Here is a 22499-nt window from a genome sequence, read left to right on the forward strand (position 1 = left end):
TTATTGGCTCAGCTCACCAAGAAGAACCGACTCTTTCAGCTCCGAAAAGGCTAGGTTCAACAACATTACCAGTTTGTTAATTTGTTTATGCATTTATATTATTTATTATGCAGACGAATGCAGTCTATTAGATGATATTACATTCTTGGCATGAAATGCTGCAATTTAGCACCAATGCTGAGTCGAATGAGTCGATTTAGCCAGTCTGGTTCCAACGTTTAACAGAAGGAGTCGATTCTTTGAGTCGACATGTTTGCGATGCACGCGCCACTAGTCGGAGCAGTGGTATAGCATGTACAGAGCATCTCTGACTATCGCTCCGAGTCCACACCCGACATCATCCACACTGTTCCAGCATGAGGTAAGATTTACATTTAACTGTATTTTACTGATGTTTAATTTGTGTTAGATTGGTATGTAATTGTTCGTGTTAAGCTGAGATGCTTGTGAAGGCTGAATGGTTGTTTTGTGAGGGTAAACAGAAGCTCGGTCCTGAGGAGAATATTTATGAGGATGAAAAAGATGACAGGGAGAGAGCTGAAGCGGCTCTGCATGCCACGGTTTAGCCAAACAGCATTAAAAATTCATCAAATAAATACATTACATATATTTAAACCTTAAATTTGATGTTAAATGGATGTTTATTTGGCTAGAATATGGTACATTATCGAAAGCGTAGGAGGCGTTGGTATTTTTTTCCTCAGCATTGACGTCGCAAGGTCGACAGCCAAGTCAGGTAGCATTTCTCCTTCACCTGAGCTCTTTACTTTTAGCAAACTGAGGTAAATTCCATTTAAATGTTATAGATTATGACAAGAAACACCAATTAAAACATCTCTGGGCACGCCTAAAGATAACAAATAAAAAAGAAAACAATGCTAATTTGCAATAATCGTCGTCCCTATTACATTAGGCCTATTATTGGTGATTGCAAAAATATGCTATTGCTTTTGAGTATTATTTTAAATGTTTCCTAATGTACGTAGTGTCAAAAAATCATCAAATATCCTTTAAATAAAATGACTAGCAGAAATCTATGTATTGATTTTCAGTAGAAAATTGATTTTCTATTGAAGAATGAAGGAATGTGTGTGTCCTTATAATCTTTTGTCCCATACACAATATGGAAAAGGGTCTGTTTAGTCATATATGTTAAAATAATACATTCCTATCCGAAAAACATTAAGAAATAATAGTTTAAATATCACTGGGCACTCACAAAGACTGATATAATATAGAGGAATAACTTCCTCTCAATGCCATTTTGTAGGATCAACTGTCTGTATTTCATTGTGTCAACATGAAAGGAAGTATTACTATATTTCTTTTAAAATATGTAAATAAAAAATCATAAATTCATATTAAAGAATGCTTAATTTGGGACAAAATATTTTCCATCTAAATTGTTTGACATGGCATACAACTAAATAGTCATCTTCTAATAGTAAATTATGCCTGGAATATATTGTGTATAGATTGGGCTGCTTTTAGTTTAGTATAGTTTATTTTTACCCCCTACATGGCTGTAATGTAAACAGTAAATAATGTATGTTCTTACAGTAAATATGATATTTGTTATTTGGTGTATAATAAGATATTCTTTTATTAAGTGGGCCCAGTAACTGTATGATCATTTTAAAATAGTTCTTATATATTCTTAAATAAATTTTTTCATATTATAACTGAAACACCTCTTAAGTAAGGAAAGCAAAATATGCACATTATAAAATTGTGTCTGTCTGTTTGCATGTATTTCTTTAAATCACTCTGTTCAGTCTGTTGTCAGTGGCCATTAGAACATAAAGAATCTCCACCCATTGTGATTTTGTACTGTATGATTGTTTTAGAAAGCTAAAAGACAAAGATGGTGCAGAAACTGTCTTTCAATAAAAGAATATTCTCCTACATGCTGAGTTTATGAAATAATCTTCAGATACCATTTAAACTGAGGAAAAGGGAAACAATCACAAATGTAATAAAATAGCCTTCATTGTGAAAGATTTGAGTTAATGTCATAGGATTAATATCTAATTCATTTTAAGTCTTAGGGATGCATGGCCGTAAACGAATTTTTGGTAGGAAACGTTTTTGATCTGCTATTATTTTTGTATATGATTGTATCTGTTTTAAAGCATTTGACATTATATTGGACAAAAATATACATGAGTACACATATAATACATATAGGACATGTTCTTAAATTGGATTGCTTCTTCTACGCAGTTATTTTAGATTGTGAATCATTTATATGTTTATTTTAAGGAATTTGTGTCAAATACCATTTTACTTTCTATACAGCTCCTAGTGATTACAGTACACACACCAGTTCAAAGAGTTTAAAGAGCTGGCTAGACCCCAGTGACATAGAAATGGATTACAACATAACATTTCTAGCTTTAAAATATTTTTTAAAAAATGACTGAAAGACACCCTGAAATTCACACAAAGGTTGCTTTTACATGATCCATTCACAGCAAGGGTGGGAGCATATTTTGCTTGACATGACATGAATGCATTTCACATTACTCTCTTCTGCCTGTGTCAATGAGAGGCAAGCTTAAAATCAATACACAGTTTTGATTATATTGACTGACAGTATTGACAGTTTATTTACCTAAAGTAAAAAGTAAGGGTAAGCAGCACAGCCCAACTCCATAGGAAACAATAGCACAGCCAGTGAACAGTGGTTGTGCCACATATCATGTGAAGGCAGCCTAACGAATTAGGTAGGAGGACTGCATCTTGATCACAGTTGTTTAGTATAAATTACAATGATTGGCCTTAACATTAAAACAATGAAAGGTGAAGCAGGGAAATGGGCAAGCTTAAGGATCTGAGTGACTTTGACAGCGGCCAAATACTAAATGCGAGATTTATAAAACTTCTATAAAACAGCAGGTCTTGTGAGGCTTTCCTGGCTTGCAGTTGTTAGTACTTACCAAAAATGGACCAAAAATGAACAATCAGTAAAACAGCAACCCAAGGATCACAGACGTACGTAAGCAAAGGCTAGCCTGTCTAGTCCAATCCGACAGAAGAGCTTAAAAAGTTTATACTGGTTATGATGGAAAGGTGTCAAAACATAGTGCATAATATCTGGTGGCATTTGGGACTGTATAGCCACTGACTAGTCAGAATGCCCATGCTCTCCATCCCTGTCCACTGCCCTACAAGTTTGATCCATGGACGCCTCACTTCACAACTTAAAGCTTCTTTTGCTACCCTCTTGGTGCCAGATACCACAGAACACCTTCAGATGTGTTGTGCAATCCATGCCTCAGCCTTAATGAGTTAGAGCTGTTCTGACAGCATGAGGGGGACCTACACAATATTGGTGATTTATGTTATGGCTGATTGGTGTATATGGAAAGTATAAATACACAATAAGTAAGCAAATGAATAAATAAGAAATGTGAATAAATAAATAGCATAAATTAATAAATAATGCGTAGACTGCGTTATACAGTGGGCTAGTTTGTTGATATGACAGTTATATTGAGTTTATAAAGCAGTGTAGAAACTGATAATAATTTTACTTTTATGTACATCGTAAATACATAATAAAACGATGTCTTATTAGTTGTTATTTTTAGCATCCAGGTATATATAGGTGTATATTACAACAAATAATACTAAAATTATTATAAGTTACCAGATATGCCACTGTGTGGATAATTTGTGTACATAAATTGAACATTAATGGAAAGAAGTGACCATCAGTACCAAATAGTTGTGACTGATTTGTAAGAAATTGCATTGTCTAAATTATAAATCAATCATTTGTTGTCTTGAATTTATAGTGTGTGACTGTCACTGCCTGGTTGATTGTCATTTGCCCAGTTTCTCAACGTTGTTTTATTGTCCTTTTTGCCTGTTTTCCTGAGCAAATAATTAACGTGGCAAAGTGAAGTCTACAAACGCTAAAAACGTTACAGAAAAAATTAAAGCTGTACTACTAGGTATAGGGATACTACTACTAGGGATGTAACAATACACTCTTCCCACGATGCGATACGATTCATGATACTGGGTTCACGATACAATTTTTCCCAATTTTTTAAACACAATGAAATTGAAGACAAATTATGACAAAGTTTTTTTTTATTATTTTGCTTAAAAAAATAAAAGAAAGTCTTTTATTATTTATCTAAATAATGAATGTCCTTTCATTTCTGAGGTAGGTACAAACTATGCAAAATAATGCTGCACATTTCCATTTTTGTGTTAAAAAAAACTTAAATTAAATTTTAAAACAAATCCCACATTATATAAATAAATGAATAATACAAATAAAGAAAGTATCCTCACATGAATAAATGTGGCTGGAAAATCCCGTACAACTCTGTGTAGTGATGTCAACCAGGTGAGGTGAATAGCACCGGTCCCCTCTGCTGTTTAAAGTGAATATTGATTCATTTTACATGAATTACCGATTCGAATCGTGGCACATGTGCACCGATTTTTAACTTTCTTGTGGTGCATCGTTACATCCCTATTAATTACCCATCAATTATTGACTTAGAGAAAAAAAGAATATCCATCCACTGTTATTTTGCATTAGGCATTATGTTCATTACCCGAAACATGATCAGAATGCTAAAAGATAAACAAGGTGCTTTTAACCTGCAACATATCAAACAATATTTGGTTCACATACATGCTATTAAACGAGTGGCTTTGTGAAAATCAATACGTTACCTTGTGCAGAATGTGTTCATCCTAACAGATTAAGGTTTTTTATGTGTATAATTGTAATTATATACATTTATATGCATTATATACCTGTTAAAGTGCATGTAGTGATTCATTTCAGTTTGAGCTTTTAGTAAGGATCTACAGTACATAATAGAGAGTAGTCTCTTAAGTACACCCAAATCATGCATTGCAGAAATAAGTGCCGATGACTCATAGCTGCTTTGTTCGTTCTGCTTGATATTTATATGACCTTGCTTTGGATGAAGATGATTTTTCTGCTCATTATTCTGTTATTAAATCATTGGCACTGACCATAGAGTCATGTAAGGGTCAAAACACATGTTAGCATCGGTTCACACCTAATAACCAGCAGGGATTATTAGGGAAAAGAATTTAAAAAACATTTCTTTTTCTTTCTTTCTTTTTTTATCTGCTTCTTTTTTCCACTAACATTTTTCCACGTCTCATTTCTTGGACATCTTGGACCTGGTCATTCAATGGATTTGTTATAAAGGCCGCACAGTGGCTCAGTGGGTAGCACTGTTGCCTCACAGCAAAAGGGTCCTGGATTCGATCCCCAGGTGGGATGGTACGGGTCCTTTCTGTGTGGAGTTTGCATGTTCTCCCCGTGTCTCCACTGGTTTCCTCCCACAGTCCAACGACATGAAGGTGAGGTGAATTAGAGATACAAAATTGTCCATTATTGTGTTTGACAATAAACTTGTGAACTGATGAGTCTTGTGTAACAAGTTACTACCGTTTCTGTCATGAATGGAACCAAAATGTAGACAAAAAATACAATTATAATCATCTTCTAATATTTTATTTAAATTAAGGTGTTTTATACAGCCTCACATATTATATCAGACTGTTTTTGGCAATGGTCAGTGCATAATTTATCAATATTGTACTACCACTATTTGAAAACTTGCCAAAATTAGGCACCAGTACAAAACTACACCTATTACTTAGAAGAACTTGGAATGCTTCACTACAGTTGCAGCAACCTTCCAGGAAAATGCCACAAGGACCAACATTTTGTATGCTGACCATGTTTAACTCTTTCGTATTGTTTTGCTTTTTTGCTTGGTAGCTACATGAAGTTTGAATGGAAAAAAACCCAGATTTTTTTGTGCTTGGTCCAGTGACTTTTTGAAAAAGTGTTGCCTGGGCTCATGAGTATCTGTGACCTACATATTATACTAATGCATTTTATACTGTGTTTAACTGTTACTGACTTTACCAGCCTAGCTCAGTTTTCAAGACCAACTAAAACAGAAAAATATAGAATGCTCTTTAAATATTTTTCAAAACAAACTATGTTTCGTGAGGATTTGACTGTATTTGCTGTACCATTAAGTGAAATGGGAGCATTGTTGTTGGTATTTAAGTTGTTTCAATTGAGATTCACAGCCTGCCACGGCTCAGCCGTAGGTGCCGTTTCCATGGTAACCAGACGGTCTCGATGTATAAGGATGGAGGAAAATGCGGGAGGGGAATGAGAAAGGGGGTGGCGGAGGAATCCTCCACTCCATCTTCTTTGTTCTTCATGCTGCTTGTGGCCTAGTTAAGCAGCCACTATCAGAAACTGGGCTTGTCATAACACCACATGCTTTAGTGTTTATTCCATTCCTGCTCTGGCATGAGAAACGGAGAGGTCAAATGGTTCTACATACATCGATCAGTCATAACATTAAAACCACCTCCTTGTTTCTACACTCGCTGTCCATTTTATCAGCTCCACTTACCATATAGGAGCACTTTGTAGTTCTACAATTACTGCCTGTATTCCATCTGTTTCTCTGCATGCTTTGTTAGCCCCCTTTCATGCTGTTCTTCAATGGTCAGGACTCTCCCAGGACCACTACAGAGCAGGTATTATTTGGGTGGTGGATCATTCTCAGCACTGCAATGACACTGACATAGTGGTGGTGTGTTAGTGTGTGTTGTGCTGGTATGAGTGGATAAGACACAGCAGCACTGCTGGAGTTTTTAAATACCGTTTCCACTCACTGTCACTGCTGGACTGAGAATAGTCCACCAACCAAAAACATCCAGCCAACAGCATCCCATGGGCAGCGTCCTATGTCCACTGACAAAGGTCTAGAAGATGACCAACTCAAACAGCAGCAATAGATGAGCGATCGTCTCTGACTTTACATCTACAAGGTGGACCAACTAGGTAGGAGTGTCTAATAGGGTGGACAGTGAGTGGACACGGTATTTAAAAACTTCATCAGCGCTGCTGTGTCTGATCCACTCATACCAGCACAACACACACTAACACACCACCACCATGTTATTGTCACTGCAGTGCTGAGGATGATCCACCACCTAAATAATACCTGCACTGTGGGGGTCCTGATCATTGAAGAACAGGGTAAAAGCAGGCTAAAAAAGCATGTAGAGAAATAGAGAAACAAGGATGTGGTTTTAATGTTATGGCTGATCAGTGGATATCTGAGCATTTATATAAAGATGATGGGATTTGTATTTGTTTGTATAAATTTATATAATTCTTATCGTGATGATGGCTTAAATACATTTGATTGGATGTTTTTTGTGGATTTGAACTTAAACCATTACCAGTGCCTGTTACGTAACTCACCTCAGCCCAACAGAACTGCCCCCAGGGGTGGATGATGTAGAATCAGTGTGCATGCAGTGTGGTTAATCATCCTCATATAAAATAAGTTACATAAACTCTTTTATAGGTCACTGACATAACGTGAATTTTTCATATTTAGCACACTATTTTCCATTATTTTTTCAGACACAACCTTTGTCACACTGTTCTACGATAACTCATTAATGTAAGAAATAATACTAGTAACTCTAAATTGTACCTATTTCTAATTTATCATGCCACAGTGGAGGGCTTTTAAGCATGAACTGCCTGTTTAAACTCCCGTCACAGCATCCCAATTAGGATTAAGTCAGGTTTTTGATGAGACCACTACAAAACCCTTATTTTGTTTCTTTAAAATGATTTAAATGTAGACTTACTCTTTAGCTTCAGATTGTCCATTGTCTGTTGCATAAGTGTGCTTAAGCCTTTGTTATTCCCCTTGAAAATGTAAAGCAAATCATCTATATAGTATCGCACTACCAATACCAAGTTTTTTCCCTCCCTAATCTAGTCATGTCCAATTACCCTGATTGCATTACGCTTTCTCTGTACCGATACTACCATCCACTGCCCCCTCCAACACGTGTGCAGTACCGACTGCACGAGGCGAGTTCATATGTGGATCAGCTTTGTGTACAGAGAGCCACACCCTGATCAACACATTATCTCTTGACTTTTGCGCAGGCACCATCAATCAGCCAGCAGAGGTCGTAGCTGCATCAGTTATGACGAACCCTGGTCCGGCTTTCTCACCCTGTATGAACAACAGCCAATCATTGTTCGTGTAGCCGCCCAGCCCAGCCGGATGGCAGAGCTGAGATCCAAAACAATGTGTTCAAAATCTCATCTCTGGTGCATTAGCGTGAACCAATACAAAGTTTGACATTGGTATTAAGGTCTTATTGAGAAATTCTATGTGAACTTCACATTAGCTAAAACTAGACCCCAGTGTTCAAAAAAGTTGCTCATTCCACATATCACTCCACAAATAAATTATCACAAAAGACTTCAGAAGTATTTTTTGTAAGGCAAGCCTTTATGTTTAGCAGTGTTTTTTGTCCTGCAGCTTTACCTTGGATAGCATTTTTGCCCAGTTTCCTTCAGAGACACTGACATGTCATATGGAAAAATGTTGGTAGAGCTGGCCACTTTTGAAAAAAAATGCAGCAGTTTGATGTTTAAATTGGTTGATTTTGTTCTATAGTTCTAAGTCTCCTATCTCTAGTATTTACTTTAAATGCAAGTTTAAATGCATGAGTAGATGTCCAAATAAAGAAGTACGCACTGTTAAGATTATGATCAGGGTGTGATCAGGGTGTGGCTTTCCATGCACAAGGCTGATCCGCATATGAATATACAGTATATTTGTGGTTTTTATTGTGGTTTGTGGTTGTTATTGTGAACGAGAAGTCAATGCCTTAACTATACTTTCTGTCTCTTTGCTCTTTATCACTAATATTGAGCTATTCTTTAAAACCTCCATATATAATCATTTTATAATAAAATAAGGCATAAAGTTGTGATTTTTTTATTATCAGATTTTGTTAAACCACTCAAGAAATGTCTTAGTTTACAGTACACCTCGTACAGTATGTGACTTGTCGAATCAGAGGAAGGATTTGGTGTTACTATGGAAACACTGTAAATGGCAACACCTCATTGGCAGCTTGCTAGCACTCTCGCTTGGCTCCATCTGAATTATTTCCCTTAGGGGACAAGATGCTGGACAGGATTATTCAGGCAGCCTGGCTGCAGATAAAGCACAGTCAGAAAAGCAGCAGAGGAGAAAGAAAAAGAGAATATTCTGTTTCTGATCTTCACTATATAGCATAATTGCAATCCAGGCATAGCCAGCAGCCAATTATAACAAAGAGATCAGATCTGTCGCAGCTGGGTGCCCAACCGGTCACAGATTTATAGATGAAAAGGGGGAACCAGCTGTGTTGAAAACCCCTCTGGAGGATCCCACGTGTCAAATCCTCATTACGCGACTGTTTAAACCACACACGTTTCCTTCCTCCTATTTCTGTCCAGAATAATTAATGAGCTCTGAGCCTGCCATTACATTCCAAATGACTGGATAGACCTATTGATCAGCCTGATATGTCAGAATGCATTATTGAGACATGTCAAACAGCTAGTTCATTCCACTTGGATATCAACATACACTCGGCCTAAACTGTCAGTTAAAACCCTGCAGCGTGAACAGAGAAAAGAATTTATGGAATAAAGACATACAAGAATAAATCTTACAAGCAGTTTATTTTCATACAGCATTCAAAACAAAGTTACCTGATTGATCGGTATCTCATGGAATTAAAGTAGTTCAAAACCTTTGTCTTGCGCTGCATAACGGGGCGGCACGGTGGCTAAGTGGGTAGCACTGTCGCCTCACAGCAAGAAGGTCCTGGGTTCGATCCCCAGGTGGGGATAACGGGGCGGCACGGTGGCTAAGTGGGTAGCACTGTCGCCTCACAGCAAGAAGGTCCTGGGTTCGATCCCCAGGTGGGGCGGTCTGGGTCCTTTCTGTGTGGAGTTTGCTTGTTCTCCCTGTGTCTGCGTGGGTTTCCTCCGGGAGCTCCGGTTTGCTAGTGAGGTGAATTAGAGACACTAAATTGTCCATGACTGTGTTTGATATAACCTTGTGAACTGATGAACCTTGTGTGATGAGTAACTACCGTTCCTGTCATGAATGTAACCAAAAGTGTAAAACATGACGTTAAAATCCTAATAAACAAACAAACTCTGCATAACCTCATGCACAAATTACTTCATGCATATTTTTATTAAAAAACATTTAAAAAATTCGATATTTTAAGTTCCACTGCCCAATTACTTTCTAGAAACATTCAATGTATGGTTTGCTCCCAGTATTGCCTTAATACACATTGAATATTATTGATCATGCCTGTAAAGTAATACAGAAAAAAAGCTTACAGATATTGTTACCTTTGGTTACAATTAAATTTACATTGCTGTTTTGCCTCTGGTTGACCCAAGAAATCAATAAGCATTTTAGATGGGTGGAACAGATTAGCAGCTGGATACCCACTGCATTGAAAATATAAATGAACAACAGTTTAAAATTTGTATTTTATTTACTATCTTATTACTGAATAATGGTAACAAGAAAACTGTATTAAGAGAGACTCTGCAATGGAAACAAAGCCCCCTGCTTCCCCATCACCACCTTGTTATGCAGCATTGATTAGCATTGAACACTCACTGATTCACGGTGAGCTGTCTTACATAACCAAACATGTTCCTAAACCTAAAGACACAAAATATAGCTAAAATATTCAGGTGTTTGTTTAACTATGGTGTTTACTCTTGACGGAGTAGTTGAATAAGGAGGTCTTTCTAGAAAGCATGTGTTAACCTACTGAAGGTATTACAGTAAATGTGTGACAAAACTGTAAAAGATAAAGGAGTACAGTGTCCCGATTACTAAAGCTCACTCGTGCCCTTTTGGTGCTGCTTTGCTGTAGATGGTTTGTCTGCATTGCTTTTGTAAGCATTACCACAAATCTCTCAGATGTGAGAGGCTAAGGCCCACCTCCCCCACTGCTGAGAGACAGCACTGCACAACAAAGCCTGATTCATTCTCTGCAACAAAAATCAACATGCACTGCTATATATCAGAAAAGGGACAGAAATATACAGAATTAAAGAAATAAAAAACAAAAATTCCTTATTTTTGAATTACTGTTCCATTAATTTGGGCCTTGCAATGCTTTGCAAAAGCATTTAATGCGACAACAGAGATGGGCCAAAACATATAAAGGGTTTATAAATTAAACAAAAATGGTAGGGATGCATTATTTAATGCCTGTAGTCTAATTACACCTAATTATTAATTAATTGATAAATAGATTTACTTGACTATAGACTAATTTGTAGAAAACATTTAATGTTCAGTCACATGTCTTCTTGTCATTTTTTAGGTACCAGAGTGTGTGATGATGTCCAATTCGGTGGCCTCCTATGACCAGCTGGTGCGGCAGGTGGAGGATCTCCGCAAGGAGAACTCTCACCTGCGCCGCGAGCTGGAGGACAATTCGCACCACTTGTCCAAGCTAGAGAATGAGACCTCTGACATGAAGGTAAGAATAGCCTTTAGTGTTTTTTTGCAGGTGGATTTATCATTGATTTAATTCCTCAAAATGGAAGATTGACAATAATTTATTTTTTTACTGTCTACCATACATGATATTGTAAAAAGATTCAGGGAATCAAGATACATCTCAGTCCATATAGGCAGAGGCTGGAAATTGAAGAGACTGTTGACCTTTGTATGATCTTTGAGCTCTCAGATTTCCATTGCAAGAAAAAACGCTATTCTACTGTGGCAAGTATACTTACATGGTCTGAGGAGTACTTCACAAAACTGTTTTCACATAACACAGTCCACCACTGCATCACAAAATGCAACCATAAACTATTATTATTATATCTTTGTGGTCCATGGAGCTAAAATATGAACATATATTTGTAGATATAGTTACAAATTACAATCAAATCCTCAAATTACAGTGCATACTGAGGGCAACACTGCCACAACCACCCTTCTGTTTTTATATTTTGTCCATGGGTAACTCGCTGGTTGACTAAGTAGCTAGTGGAGTTTGACCCAGGTGCACTTTTCGATTTTTTTCTGAAGTCTGTGCCTTTGTTGTCAATGTTTCCTGGGTGCAGTTAGGAGGAGTGTCTCTGCTCCAGTAATGCGATCACCTTCTTTTCTTGAGTCTTGCTACAGTTTTGGTTTGGTTAAACCTTTGTCTGTGCTTTTCAGAATAAATTTGTCTAAGCTTTTCTTGCTGCTAATTCTACATTACATTAGCAATCAAAGCTATCTAATTTATTTTTGTGACAAGTATAGAGTCATAATTTTCGGTATTCACTTTGCATTGACGCTGTTTATATAAAAATGTCTGAAGAGACTAATTGTTCCTAGCCAACATTCACACAGCCTGTGCACAAACCACTAACAAGCAACAAACAACAAGCAAGATTGCTGTTGCTGTTACTGTACAGAGCCTTGCAGTGTATACTGGAATCCATTAGATGACCACAGCCACTGAGCCACTTATTATTGATCCTAGGTTTTGTATTGCAAAATGTTTTTTGAGCCCTGTGGGGCATGTTTTGAGTTGGCATCATTACCCAAAAGCTGTACACCGGATTCCAGTATCCAGTAAGAGTCCTGTATTGAGAAGAAGTACGAAGAAGTGGGTGTTCCATTTACCCAAATCATATTTTTACTTTTATTAAAGACTACCATTAATGCGTCCAGGTGGTGCAGCGGAATAATCCGCTAGCACACCAGCGCCGAGATTCTGAACTGATTCGAGACTGGGCGTTGGCACCGGTCGACTGGGCGCCATCTAGCGGGCATAATTGGCAGTGCCTGCAGCAGACACCGTTCTGCTAGGGCAGGATGACCGGACTATGTAGGTGGGGTCTTCAAATGCTGTGTAAGGACCCTGATTGGCAGATAGAAAGGCGCCTGTGCAGAATGCATAAGTGAAAAAGGGTTCAGCTAAGGGCTGTGCGCGGGTCAGAGGAGGCATGAGCAGCAATATACCCACCTCGACTGCAATCAAGGATCCCCCAGCAGCGGAAGACAAACTGACTACGCTAAATTGGGAGAAAATGAATAAATAAAATAGGGGAAAAAAAACTACCATTAAAATCATTTAAAAATTAGGTTCATATGTTTGAAATATACATTATAATTAACAAATTGATACGGTATACACATTATATTAGACTGTTTTTGTGTAATAGTAGCAGGATGGTTTCATATAATTAAATAATAAATAATTGAGGCCGCTCAGGTGGCTCAGCGGTAAAAACTCACTGGAACCAGAGCTGGGATCTCAAATACATCGTATCAAACCTCAGCTATGCCTGCCGGCTGGGCTGAGCAACCACATGAACAACAATTGGCCTGTTGTTCAGATATGGGTGGGATTAAGCCGGATAGGTTCTCTCTCATAACTAATGCAATTACGACCTCTGCTGGCTGATTGATGGCGCCCACACAGAGATGAGAAAAGAGTGCTCTCAGGGTGTGTCTCTCCGTACACAGTGCTGAGCTGCACTGCACTCATCAAAGTGTAGGTGATAAGATGCATACTGCTGCTGCCCACGCACTAAAAAGGGAGAAAAAGGGGGAAAAAAATTTAATAATTGAATTAAATAATTAATTTAATTATATAATTCTAATTAATACTTATATTATTAATTATATTATTTAATCATATTCTCTACAAGTATAACAGTTTGTGTTATTATTTTATACAATTATTTTTTAAATACATTAAGTCTAGAAAATAAAGTATCACACTGGAAATTAATTAGTATTTTATTAGTATTGTTTATATTTTTGTATATTTATAAAGTGGAAGGTTCACACGAGCATAAGGCTCAAATATGAAACAGCAAGGCAATTTATAGTCTTTTGCTTTTAGCTTTCTCAAGTTACTGTTCAGAAATGCTCTAAACAATTGCTCGGAACCATTAATCAGGTATCTTACTTATCCAGGCCAAAGCCTCCATTTGTTCTGTGCTAAGACATAAATCCTTAGTAGTTTAAAAAACCTAAATAGCTCATTAAGATTCTAAACTCAGATCTCTGAAGCACTTAACATTTAGATCTTACACTAAAGGCACCAATTCTAAAACGCTGAGCAAATCTATCACTAAGTAAATGAAATTGTAGCAAAATGCAGACTTTAAACGCTAAAACTGAAAAGTGAATATATACTGTAAGAACATACACCGATTAGCCATAACATTAAAACCACCTTCTTGTTTCTACACTCACTGTCCATTTTATCAGCTCCACTTACCATATAGAAGCACTTTGTAGTTCTACAATTACTGACTGTAGTCCATCTGTTTCTCTACATGCTTTGTTAGCCCCCTTTCATGCTGTTCTTCAGTGGTCAGGACCCCCACAGGACCACCACAGAGCAGATATTATTTGGGTGTTGGATCATTCTCAGCACTGCATTGACACTGACATGGTGGTGGTGTGTTAGTGTGTGTTGTGCTGGTATGAGTGGATTAGACACAGCAGCGCTGATGGAGTTTTTAAACACCTCACTGTCACTGCTGGACTGAGAATAGTCCACCAACCAAAAATATCCAGCCAACAGCGCTCCATAGGCAGTGTCCTGTGACCACTGATGAAGGTCTAGAAGATGATCAACTCAAACAGCAGCAATAGATGAACGACCGTCTCTGACTTTACATCTACAAGGTGGACCAACCAGGTAGGAGTGTCTAATAGAGTGGACAGTGAGTGGACACGGTATTTAAAAACTCCAGCAGCGCTGCTGTGTCTGTTCCACTCATACCAGCACAACACACACTAACACACCACCACCATGTCAGTGTCTCTGCAGTGCTGAGAATGATCCACCACCTAAATAATACCTGCTCTGTGGGAGTCCTGTGGGGGTCCTGACCATTAAAGAACAGCATGAAAGCAGGTTAAAAAAGTATGTAGAGAAACAGATGGACTACAGTCAGTAATTGTAGAACTTTAAAGTGCTTCTATATGGTAAGTGGAGCTGATAAAATGGACAGTGAGTGTAGAAACAAGGAGGTGGTTTTAATGTTACGGCTGACAAAAATGTACACAATATAATTTAGAAATGTCATAGCATGCTAAAGTATTAGGATTTCACTTAACTAAAGCTATGAACTGTACTGTCCTGGCCAAACCTTACACATCAGCTTTAGTTTCTTCTTCAAATACATTTTATAGCTATAAATAAATTATTACCAGAATAAAGGTATTAAAAATGGATGAACCTTTGGCAAAGTGGTATGGATATAATACATCTTTTCAGGGAAAAACACAGTTTCCAGGCCTTTATGTTTTTATTAAGGTATTTTAAATGACTGACCTTAAATCAGCAACATCACTATTGGGGGCTTATGGGTGATATTTTTCATGGACTTCCAACCTGTAGTTTCTCTCTGACCCAGATGCTAAGCACAGCTGAATAATCCCTGCTTAGCTTTTATTCAAAGCTCAGTTGATTTTGTCTTTAAATGAAATAGGAAGCCCATGGGATATCACGTTTACGTTCATGGCATTTAGCTTTTTATTCAAAAGAACATACAAATATGACACACAGAGACTGTAAAGAAGATTTAATCTTGTTTTTTTATAAGGATTATTCCTAATGACATAGGTGCAACAATGGAAATTTTCTTTTCAACTGACATGCTATTTACAATTTAATGTTTCTAATAACATTTTTCTGCCATTTTAGGAGGTTCTGAAGCAGCTGCAAGGCAAAGTAGAGCAGGAGGCATGCACACTTGCTTCTTCAGGAAAAGCTGAAGTGGCTGACCAGCTTAAAGGTAACAGGAAAATCATTTTATAGCATTTTAGTGGTCAGTAAAATATGACATTCAGAAATTTCTATAATTTTATTCCAATTTGCCATTTTTCTCATATACACTGACTAGGCATAACGTTATGACCACTGACAGGTGAAGTGAATAACACTGATTATCTCTTCATCACGGCACCTGTTAGTAGGTGGGTTATATTAGGCAGCAAGTGAACATGTTATCCTCAAAGTTGATGTGTTAGAAGCAGGAAAAATGACGACTGGGTGAGAGCATCTCCAAAGCTGCAGCTCTTGTGGGGTGTTCCCGGTCTGCAGTGGTCAGTATCTATCAAAAGTAGTCCAAGGAAGGAACAGTGGTAAACCGGCGACAGGGTCATGGGTGGCCAAGGCCCATTGATGCACCTGGGGAACGAAGGCTGGCCCGTGTGGTCCAATCCAACAGACGAGCTAGTGTAGCTCAAATTGCTGAAGAAGGTAATGCTGGTTCTGATAGACAGGTGTCAGAATACACAGTGCATCACAGTTTGTTACGTATGGTGAGCAAAAGGGGGACAAACACAATATTAGGAAGGTGGTTATAATGTTATGCCTAATCAGTGTATTAATTAATAATAAACTTTAAAATTATAATAATCAAAAAGCCAATGGCAGAAAATAGGAAATCTTTTATCAATCATATATGGCTTAATAAACAATGTTTAAAATCCATTAGAGCTGCATATGGACTTGACCAACTATTACGAGCTGAAGTACCAACCTCACAACCTGCGTGCATTCACTGAGACCATGGCCAACCAAAGCAGTGACAGCGAAGACAGAATGCATCTCCCACCATCCAGCATTAGCAGATCCAGGAGCTCTGTCTGCTCGTCCTCTCACCCATGGTCCACTGCATCTGGAGAGGCTACAGCTGTGCACCCGTCACACCTTCACCCAGCTATGACAGGAGAGGGCCGCATCACTGCCCAGCTAGATGAACTTCTCAAGGAGAGGTAAAATATATTTCAGGATTTACTGATCTCACAGAATAAACTGTATTTAATGTATCACTGTTTTATGAATAGCAAACGCTTTGTTGCATTTGATATTCCAGGTAGTAAATATATAGAATTGTGCATTAATTGTAGTGTGCTGCATTTGTCTTGTCTTGATATGTCTTAATACTGTAAATTTGACCAGCAACTGAATTAATAACATTGCTATTTGAAATGCCTGCACCTTTAAAACAATACATATACAAACTGTAATGATTTGTTTTATAGGATCATGCTGCTGAATGAAATAGAAAGAGAAGAGAAAGAGCGAAACTGGTATTATTCTCAGCTGCAGGGACTTTCACAAAGGCTGGCAGAGCTGCCCCGGATTGACACAGTAATAGTTTTATGGTTTCTAATAAATTTTAATGCCATTACCTAAGTGTACAGCATTATGAAACTGAGCTAACTATACCAATGTTTGTGAGTTGTTTGTAGTACTTATAAAACAACTTAGAAAATACAGCCTGCTAACATCTATTTTGTCTTTGTAACTTAGTTCTCTATACAAATGGACCTCATTCGCCAGCAATTAGAATTTGATGTCCAGCAGCTACGTTCAGTCATGGAGGAACGCTTTGGCACCAGTGATGAAATGGTTCAGAGAACACAGGTAAAACACACAGCAATGCAATATGAGGCATATGGGTTACTACATATTAGGTGTATTGAATTTTCAGGCATTACATTGAATTATTGGCAAAGATGAGTAAAATAAATAAATGACAATATAATATTAATCTAATTACAGTCAAATCATTTCAAGAACATAAAAAGAAAGAAATATGAAATTAAAAATGTTGACGTCCATGTTAAAAATAAATTAAGAACAGATTTGCATAAGATTGTAGTATTTTGGGGTTACAGAGTCTCCAAATTTCCAAACTTCCATACAAAGAAAATGTGCCAGAAAAAAGCTCTTTTTCACAGGACTTAAACTGTTTTAGGGTCAGTTAAGACAAAAGTACAGTTTTTGACAACAACAAAATAATGGCATAAAAAAGGATGGTCATACAGAAAAAATAAGTGTGGTGGTGGATCAGCGATGTTTTGGTGCTACAGGATACAAAATGAAAATCTGGTTCCACACAAAAATGGCTCATTGACCACAGAATTAAGCTTTTGTTATGTCCATCCCTGACCCCTGGCCCAAACCACAGAGAAAAAAGCACTTTATAGTATTAAAAAGCTCAGTAGCTGCTTTTCTTTTCTTCGTTTTGTTTATAGTGATTAAATTTGTATTGTAAAGCATGGTGATTTCATGCATATAAAGAAAGCTATACTCAAATGACATTTACTATTTTAATTATTATTAACAATCTTATTTTCATCTTTGATTAAATTACTAATAAAATATTTTGTAAATTACAGGAATATTTGAACAATTGAGCTAATCATACCAATGGTACAATCTGTTCATAGTAAGTCTTTGTATGTCCTGCAGATCCGTGCAGTTCGACTAGAGCAGTTGGAGAAAGAGGTACAGGAGGCGCAGGAGTCCCGCAACTCCCAGGAGAAAATCAATCAGCCAGAGAGTCAGGTAAGAACTCGTACATAACTCTTACCAGAACTCTTATCAAATATGGTATAGAACACAAACACTATTCTCTGTTCATTACAGTCATAAGTATGATTATTAATATTAATTGGTGTTTATCATGATTTATATTACTGCACTGGTTAGTAATTCCATGCATGTGACTTAATGCCACTATACTGCCACTGTAACATGGTCGTATTGATCAGCCGGGGGCAGGGTTACACTATCATGCCCACCAACCATGATATTATGGCTGGCATGGAGACATAAGTAACTGACAGTAGAGGTTCCTTTAATCAGACAGTCTCTGCGCATCATCAGTTTTAAGTTGCTGCCACCTGGGAGATCTTTAAATACTGGCTTCGCTGGCTATCTTGCCATGGGCTTATTGCATTGTGCTGTATGGTGTTTGTATGTCGCAGACACCTGCACACTGGACAGCACCCAGATCTTCATTTTTTCTCGCCAACTACAGAGCAAATTGGTATTTACAGTCATTTACTCTAGTATTACAGTGTCATCTAAATGATTTCATTTTTATCAACCACTGTATCCTGGTCAGGCTTGTGGTTTTACCGGAAAATACTAGGCACAAAGCATCCTGGATACCCTGGCACCAATCCATCATAGGGCTTTGGTCACCCACAGACATAGCCTGTTATGTCTAGGTAGGCACCCAGCCAGCCAATAGCACCGCTGAGATTAGAGATTTGGTGGGATAATGTAGTAATGTGTGTGATTATTGAATTGTTGAATTATTTAAATAATTTGATATTCACCATAGCTCCTCTCTTTTGACAGAGTGCTGACTGTCTTTCTAAAGCATCCATATCTGAGCAAGAAAATGGAGCAAGCACAAGCACTATCGAGGCTCCTGGAGAAGCAGGAAGCAAAGTAAGACACTGATTTGCACTGAAACCATTTTTGTATTTATTAAAGCATTAATATAAATTAACTGCACTTATTAACTAACTTATCTGTTAATTGTCATGACAGAAAGGTGCTGCTGGTTCTAACAGTCATGACAGTGAATGTATATATTTATCTGGAATTGTGCTATGGTTTCAATCATTTAGGGGCTACCCAAAATATTTTTGATCAATTCATAATAAATTAATAGTAAGGTTAATAATAAGTTAAGACAAATGTGAGACATAAAGAATGTGACACTCTATATGCTGTCCTGCACACTTTAGGTGGAGATGGTGTTTTGGCTGCTATCTATGCTGGCCTCCAGAGATCGTGAAGAGATGTCTCGCATCTTGTTGACCATGTCCACCTCGCAGGAAAGCTGCATCGCAATGCGCAAGTCTGGCTGCGTTCCACTGCTTGTACAGATGCTGCATGATGGAGGTGCTGGCGGGACTCCCGGTACCACAGAATGCAGCCGAGAGGCGCGATCCAGAGCGAGTGCCGCTTTGCATAACATCGTGTACTCACAGCCTGATGAGGGTCAAGCACGGCGTGAGATGAGGGTTCTGCATGTGCTGGAGCAGATACGCTCACACTGTGAAAGTGGCTGGGACTGGATCGAGAACCACCTCAGAACCCCATCACCTGGTGGTGTTAAGGCATTAGGTAATGCAGATAATCAAAACTATGTCAATGTAATCATAACATTTGTTTCTACCCGATGTGATGACTATGTGATTTTTTTTTTGTCATTTGAACTTTGCAGACATTCCAGAGCCCATAGATTCCCAGATTTGTCAAGCCACGTGTGCTTTAATGAAACTTTCCTTTGAGGAGGAGTACCGAAAGGCCATAAATGAACTTGGTATTTATAATCTGCTTATGTCTTAAATTATTTATGTCTCTAAGTTATGCATTTTAGCAACTTCATATTCTATGTACTGCAAATAATTGAAATGTACTGATGTAAAATGAATCTGATTTGGTCATATTAAATAATCTCTGTAGTTTAATAACTAGCCTTGAGTGTTTGCTAAGAATCTCTACCCTGAGCATTTTAAAAAATATACCAGCATATATAAATATTCATAATTATTAATTAAATAATTCATTATCTGATTTGCCACTTCTTTATTCTGGTCAGGATCATGGTGGGTTTGATTTATTGGGGAAAATCAAGAAAAAAAAGAAACAGGACAGGTAACTAGTCTATTACAGGGAGATAATCAAACCCAGACACTTTTTGCTGTGATGTGACAGCGCTACCACTTCAGCTGTTTTTAGTTTGTTGTTGTTTGTTCATGTCATGCTTTATTGTTTTTGATCCTCATACAAAATTTAAAGCAAGACAAAGACAAAATATGAAGCTAAGAATGTCTTGTGTACACTGATGTTAAGGAAAATTAGCACACATTGTGCAGGGAAAAAGAAAATGTCTCGTCTCTAACTGTACACCTACAATGGGTGCTAACAGGGAATGTATTCCTAATAAAGAGGGAATTAGGTTTAAAAATAAATAAATAAACTGTATATAAAAAATCCCAACAACATTGCTGCACCTGATAAAAGGAATTCGGTCTCCTGCAAAGGAATTTAGTCGCAAGCATTTAATAACAGGTGGTCATATTTAGATTTTAGGAGACTAAGACTAAGAATTATATTTATGCAGAAAGTTCACTGTGGTTCTGTCTGTTTCAAGGGGGACTTTCAGTCATTGCTGAACTAATGCAGCTGGAACAGGAACTGTATGGCATGCAGAATGATCCTATAAATATGGCCCTGCGAAGATATGCTGGAATGGCACTCACTAACCTGACATATGGAGATGTTGTAAATAAGGTAGGCTAAAGGTTACGGGTGACATTGCATTGAGCAATTGGAACAAAACAGTTTTTTACACGTTTTATATGGTTGCCATGTTCTTTATTTCAGGCCACACTTTGCTCAAAGAAAAGCTGCCTTCAAGCTATTGTTGCTCAACTTGCATCTGATAGTGAGGAACTGCATCAGGTAGATAATGAAATGGCTTTGTTGGAAGAATATGAATTAATTTAATTAATTAATTTAGTTTATGATTCATGGAACTGCCAGGATTTCTGCATTATTTTCATTATTGTCTGATTCTTATGGAGTCTGCCTAAAGTCATAACATCCGAACAATATTAACAACAACCAAATATTAATATTTGAATATGTTATTAAACACATTTTATAGGTCATTATTTACATATCAGATTGCAAATAAGTATGCCAACCCTGGTACTCTACAAAATGGGTCTTAAAGTGGGATATTTTTAACAGCATTGCATGTTGTTGTAACACTCTTGTTATCTTTATGGATTACCAACTCAAAGGGCCAGAACAGCATTCAATTCCACATTTGTAGTCATTCTGTCATGTTATGAGCTGATAAGAACTTGGGAAATGCTTTTGTAACCTTTCCCAGCTTTATGCATCATCAAATCTTCTTTCTGGTCTTTTTAAATTGGTTCTATTTCACATGAAAAGTGCTTTTGAGATCAGTGCACCTCCAAATCCCTGACTTTTAATCTTATACATTTTGAAGACAATTCATTAAAGTTATTAAATTAAATGGAATATTAAGTACAGTTGTTCATCAGATAAAGATAACACTGAATTGTATAATAAATAGTAATTAAAGCAGAAATCTAAACAATGTAAATTATTCACATAATGCCTGTGTGTTAATTAAAATAATTTGGTGGCTGGTTATGTGTTAAAATATTTTTGCCTACAGGTGGTCTCAAGTATTCTTAGAAATCTTTCATGGCGTGCTGACATCAACAGTAAGAGAGCCCTTCGCGATGTTGGCAGTGTGTCCGCACTGATGACCTGTGCACTTCAGGCGACAAAGGTAAATTATAACTATTTATGCATAACTAATTGTTTTTTGGGCGGCACTGTGGCTCGGTGGGTAGCACTGTTGCCTCACAGCAAGAAGGTCCTGGGTTTGATCCCTAGATAGGGCGTTCCGGGTCCTTTCTGTGCAGAGTTTGCATGTTCTCCCCATGTCTGCGTGGGTTTCCTCCGGGAGCTCCGGTTTCCTCCCACAGTCCAAAAACATGCAGTCCGGTTAATTGGAGACACTGAATTGCCCTATAGGTGAATGTGTGTGCTTGTATGTGTGTCTGCCCTGCGATAGACTGGCGCCCTGTCCAGGGTGTTACTGTGTGTCTTGCACCCATTAAAAACCTGGGATAGGCTCCAGCAACCCCCCCCCCCCACACCCACAACCATGGATAAGCCATTAAGTGAGTGAGTGAGTGAGTAATTCTTTTTTTTGCACATTTCTG

The 22499-nt window shown here is 37.7% G+C and overlaps 1 protein-coding gene across 1 annotated transcript in view; it reads left to right on the plus strand.

The window, feature by feature from the left end:
* Positions 1-304: 304 nt before the first annotated feature.
* Positions 305-22499, plus strand: part of apc2 (APC regulator of WNT signaling pathway 2) — a 28214-nt gene continuing 6019 nt past the window's right edge. The window contains exons 1-13 of the mRNA XM_063012765.1: positions 305-361; positions 11269-11427; positions 15616-15706; positions 16412-16691; positions 16962-17070; positions 17233-17346; positions 18178-18273; positions 19075-19167; positions 19470-19851; positions 19952-20050; positions 20885-21024; positions 21118-21195; positions 21944-22060. Of these exons, the coding sequence (XP_062868835.1) occupies positions 11284-11427; positions 15616-15706; positions 16412-16691; positions 16962-17070; positions 17233-17346; positions 18178-18273; positions 19075-19167; positions 19470-19851; positions 19952-20050; positions 20885-21024; positions 21118-21195; positions 21944-22060 (1743 nt within the window). The 5' untranslated portion in view covers positions 305-361; positions 11269-11283. The remainder of the gene's footprint in view (positions 362-11268; positions 11428-15615; positions 15707-16411; positions 16692-16961; positions 17071-17232; positions 17347-18177; positions 18274-19074; positions 19168-19469; positions 19852-19951; positions 20051-20884; positions 21025-21117; positions 21196-21943; positions 22061-22499) is intronic.

This window comes from Trichomycterus rosablanca, chromosome 17 (assembly GCF_030014385.1).
Source record: "Trichomycterus rosablanca isolate fTriRos1 chromosome 17, fTriRos1.hap1, whole genome shotgun sequence".
In the NCBI taxonomy this organism is placed as follows: domain Eukaryota; kingdom Metazoa; phylum Chordata; class Actinopteri; order Siluriformes; family Trichomycteridae; genus Trichomycterus; species Trichomycterus rosablanca.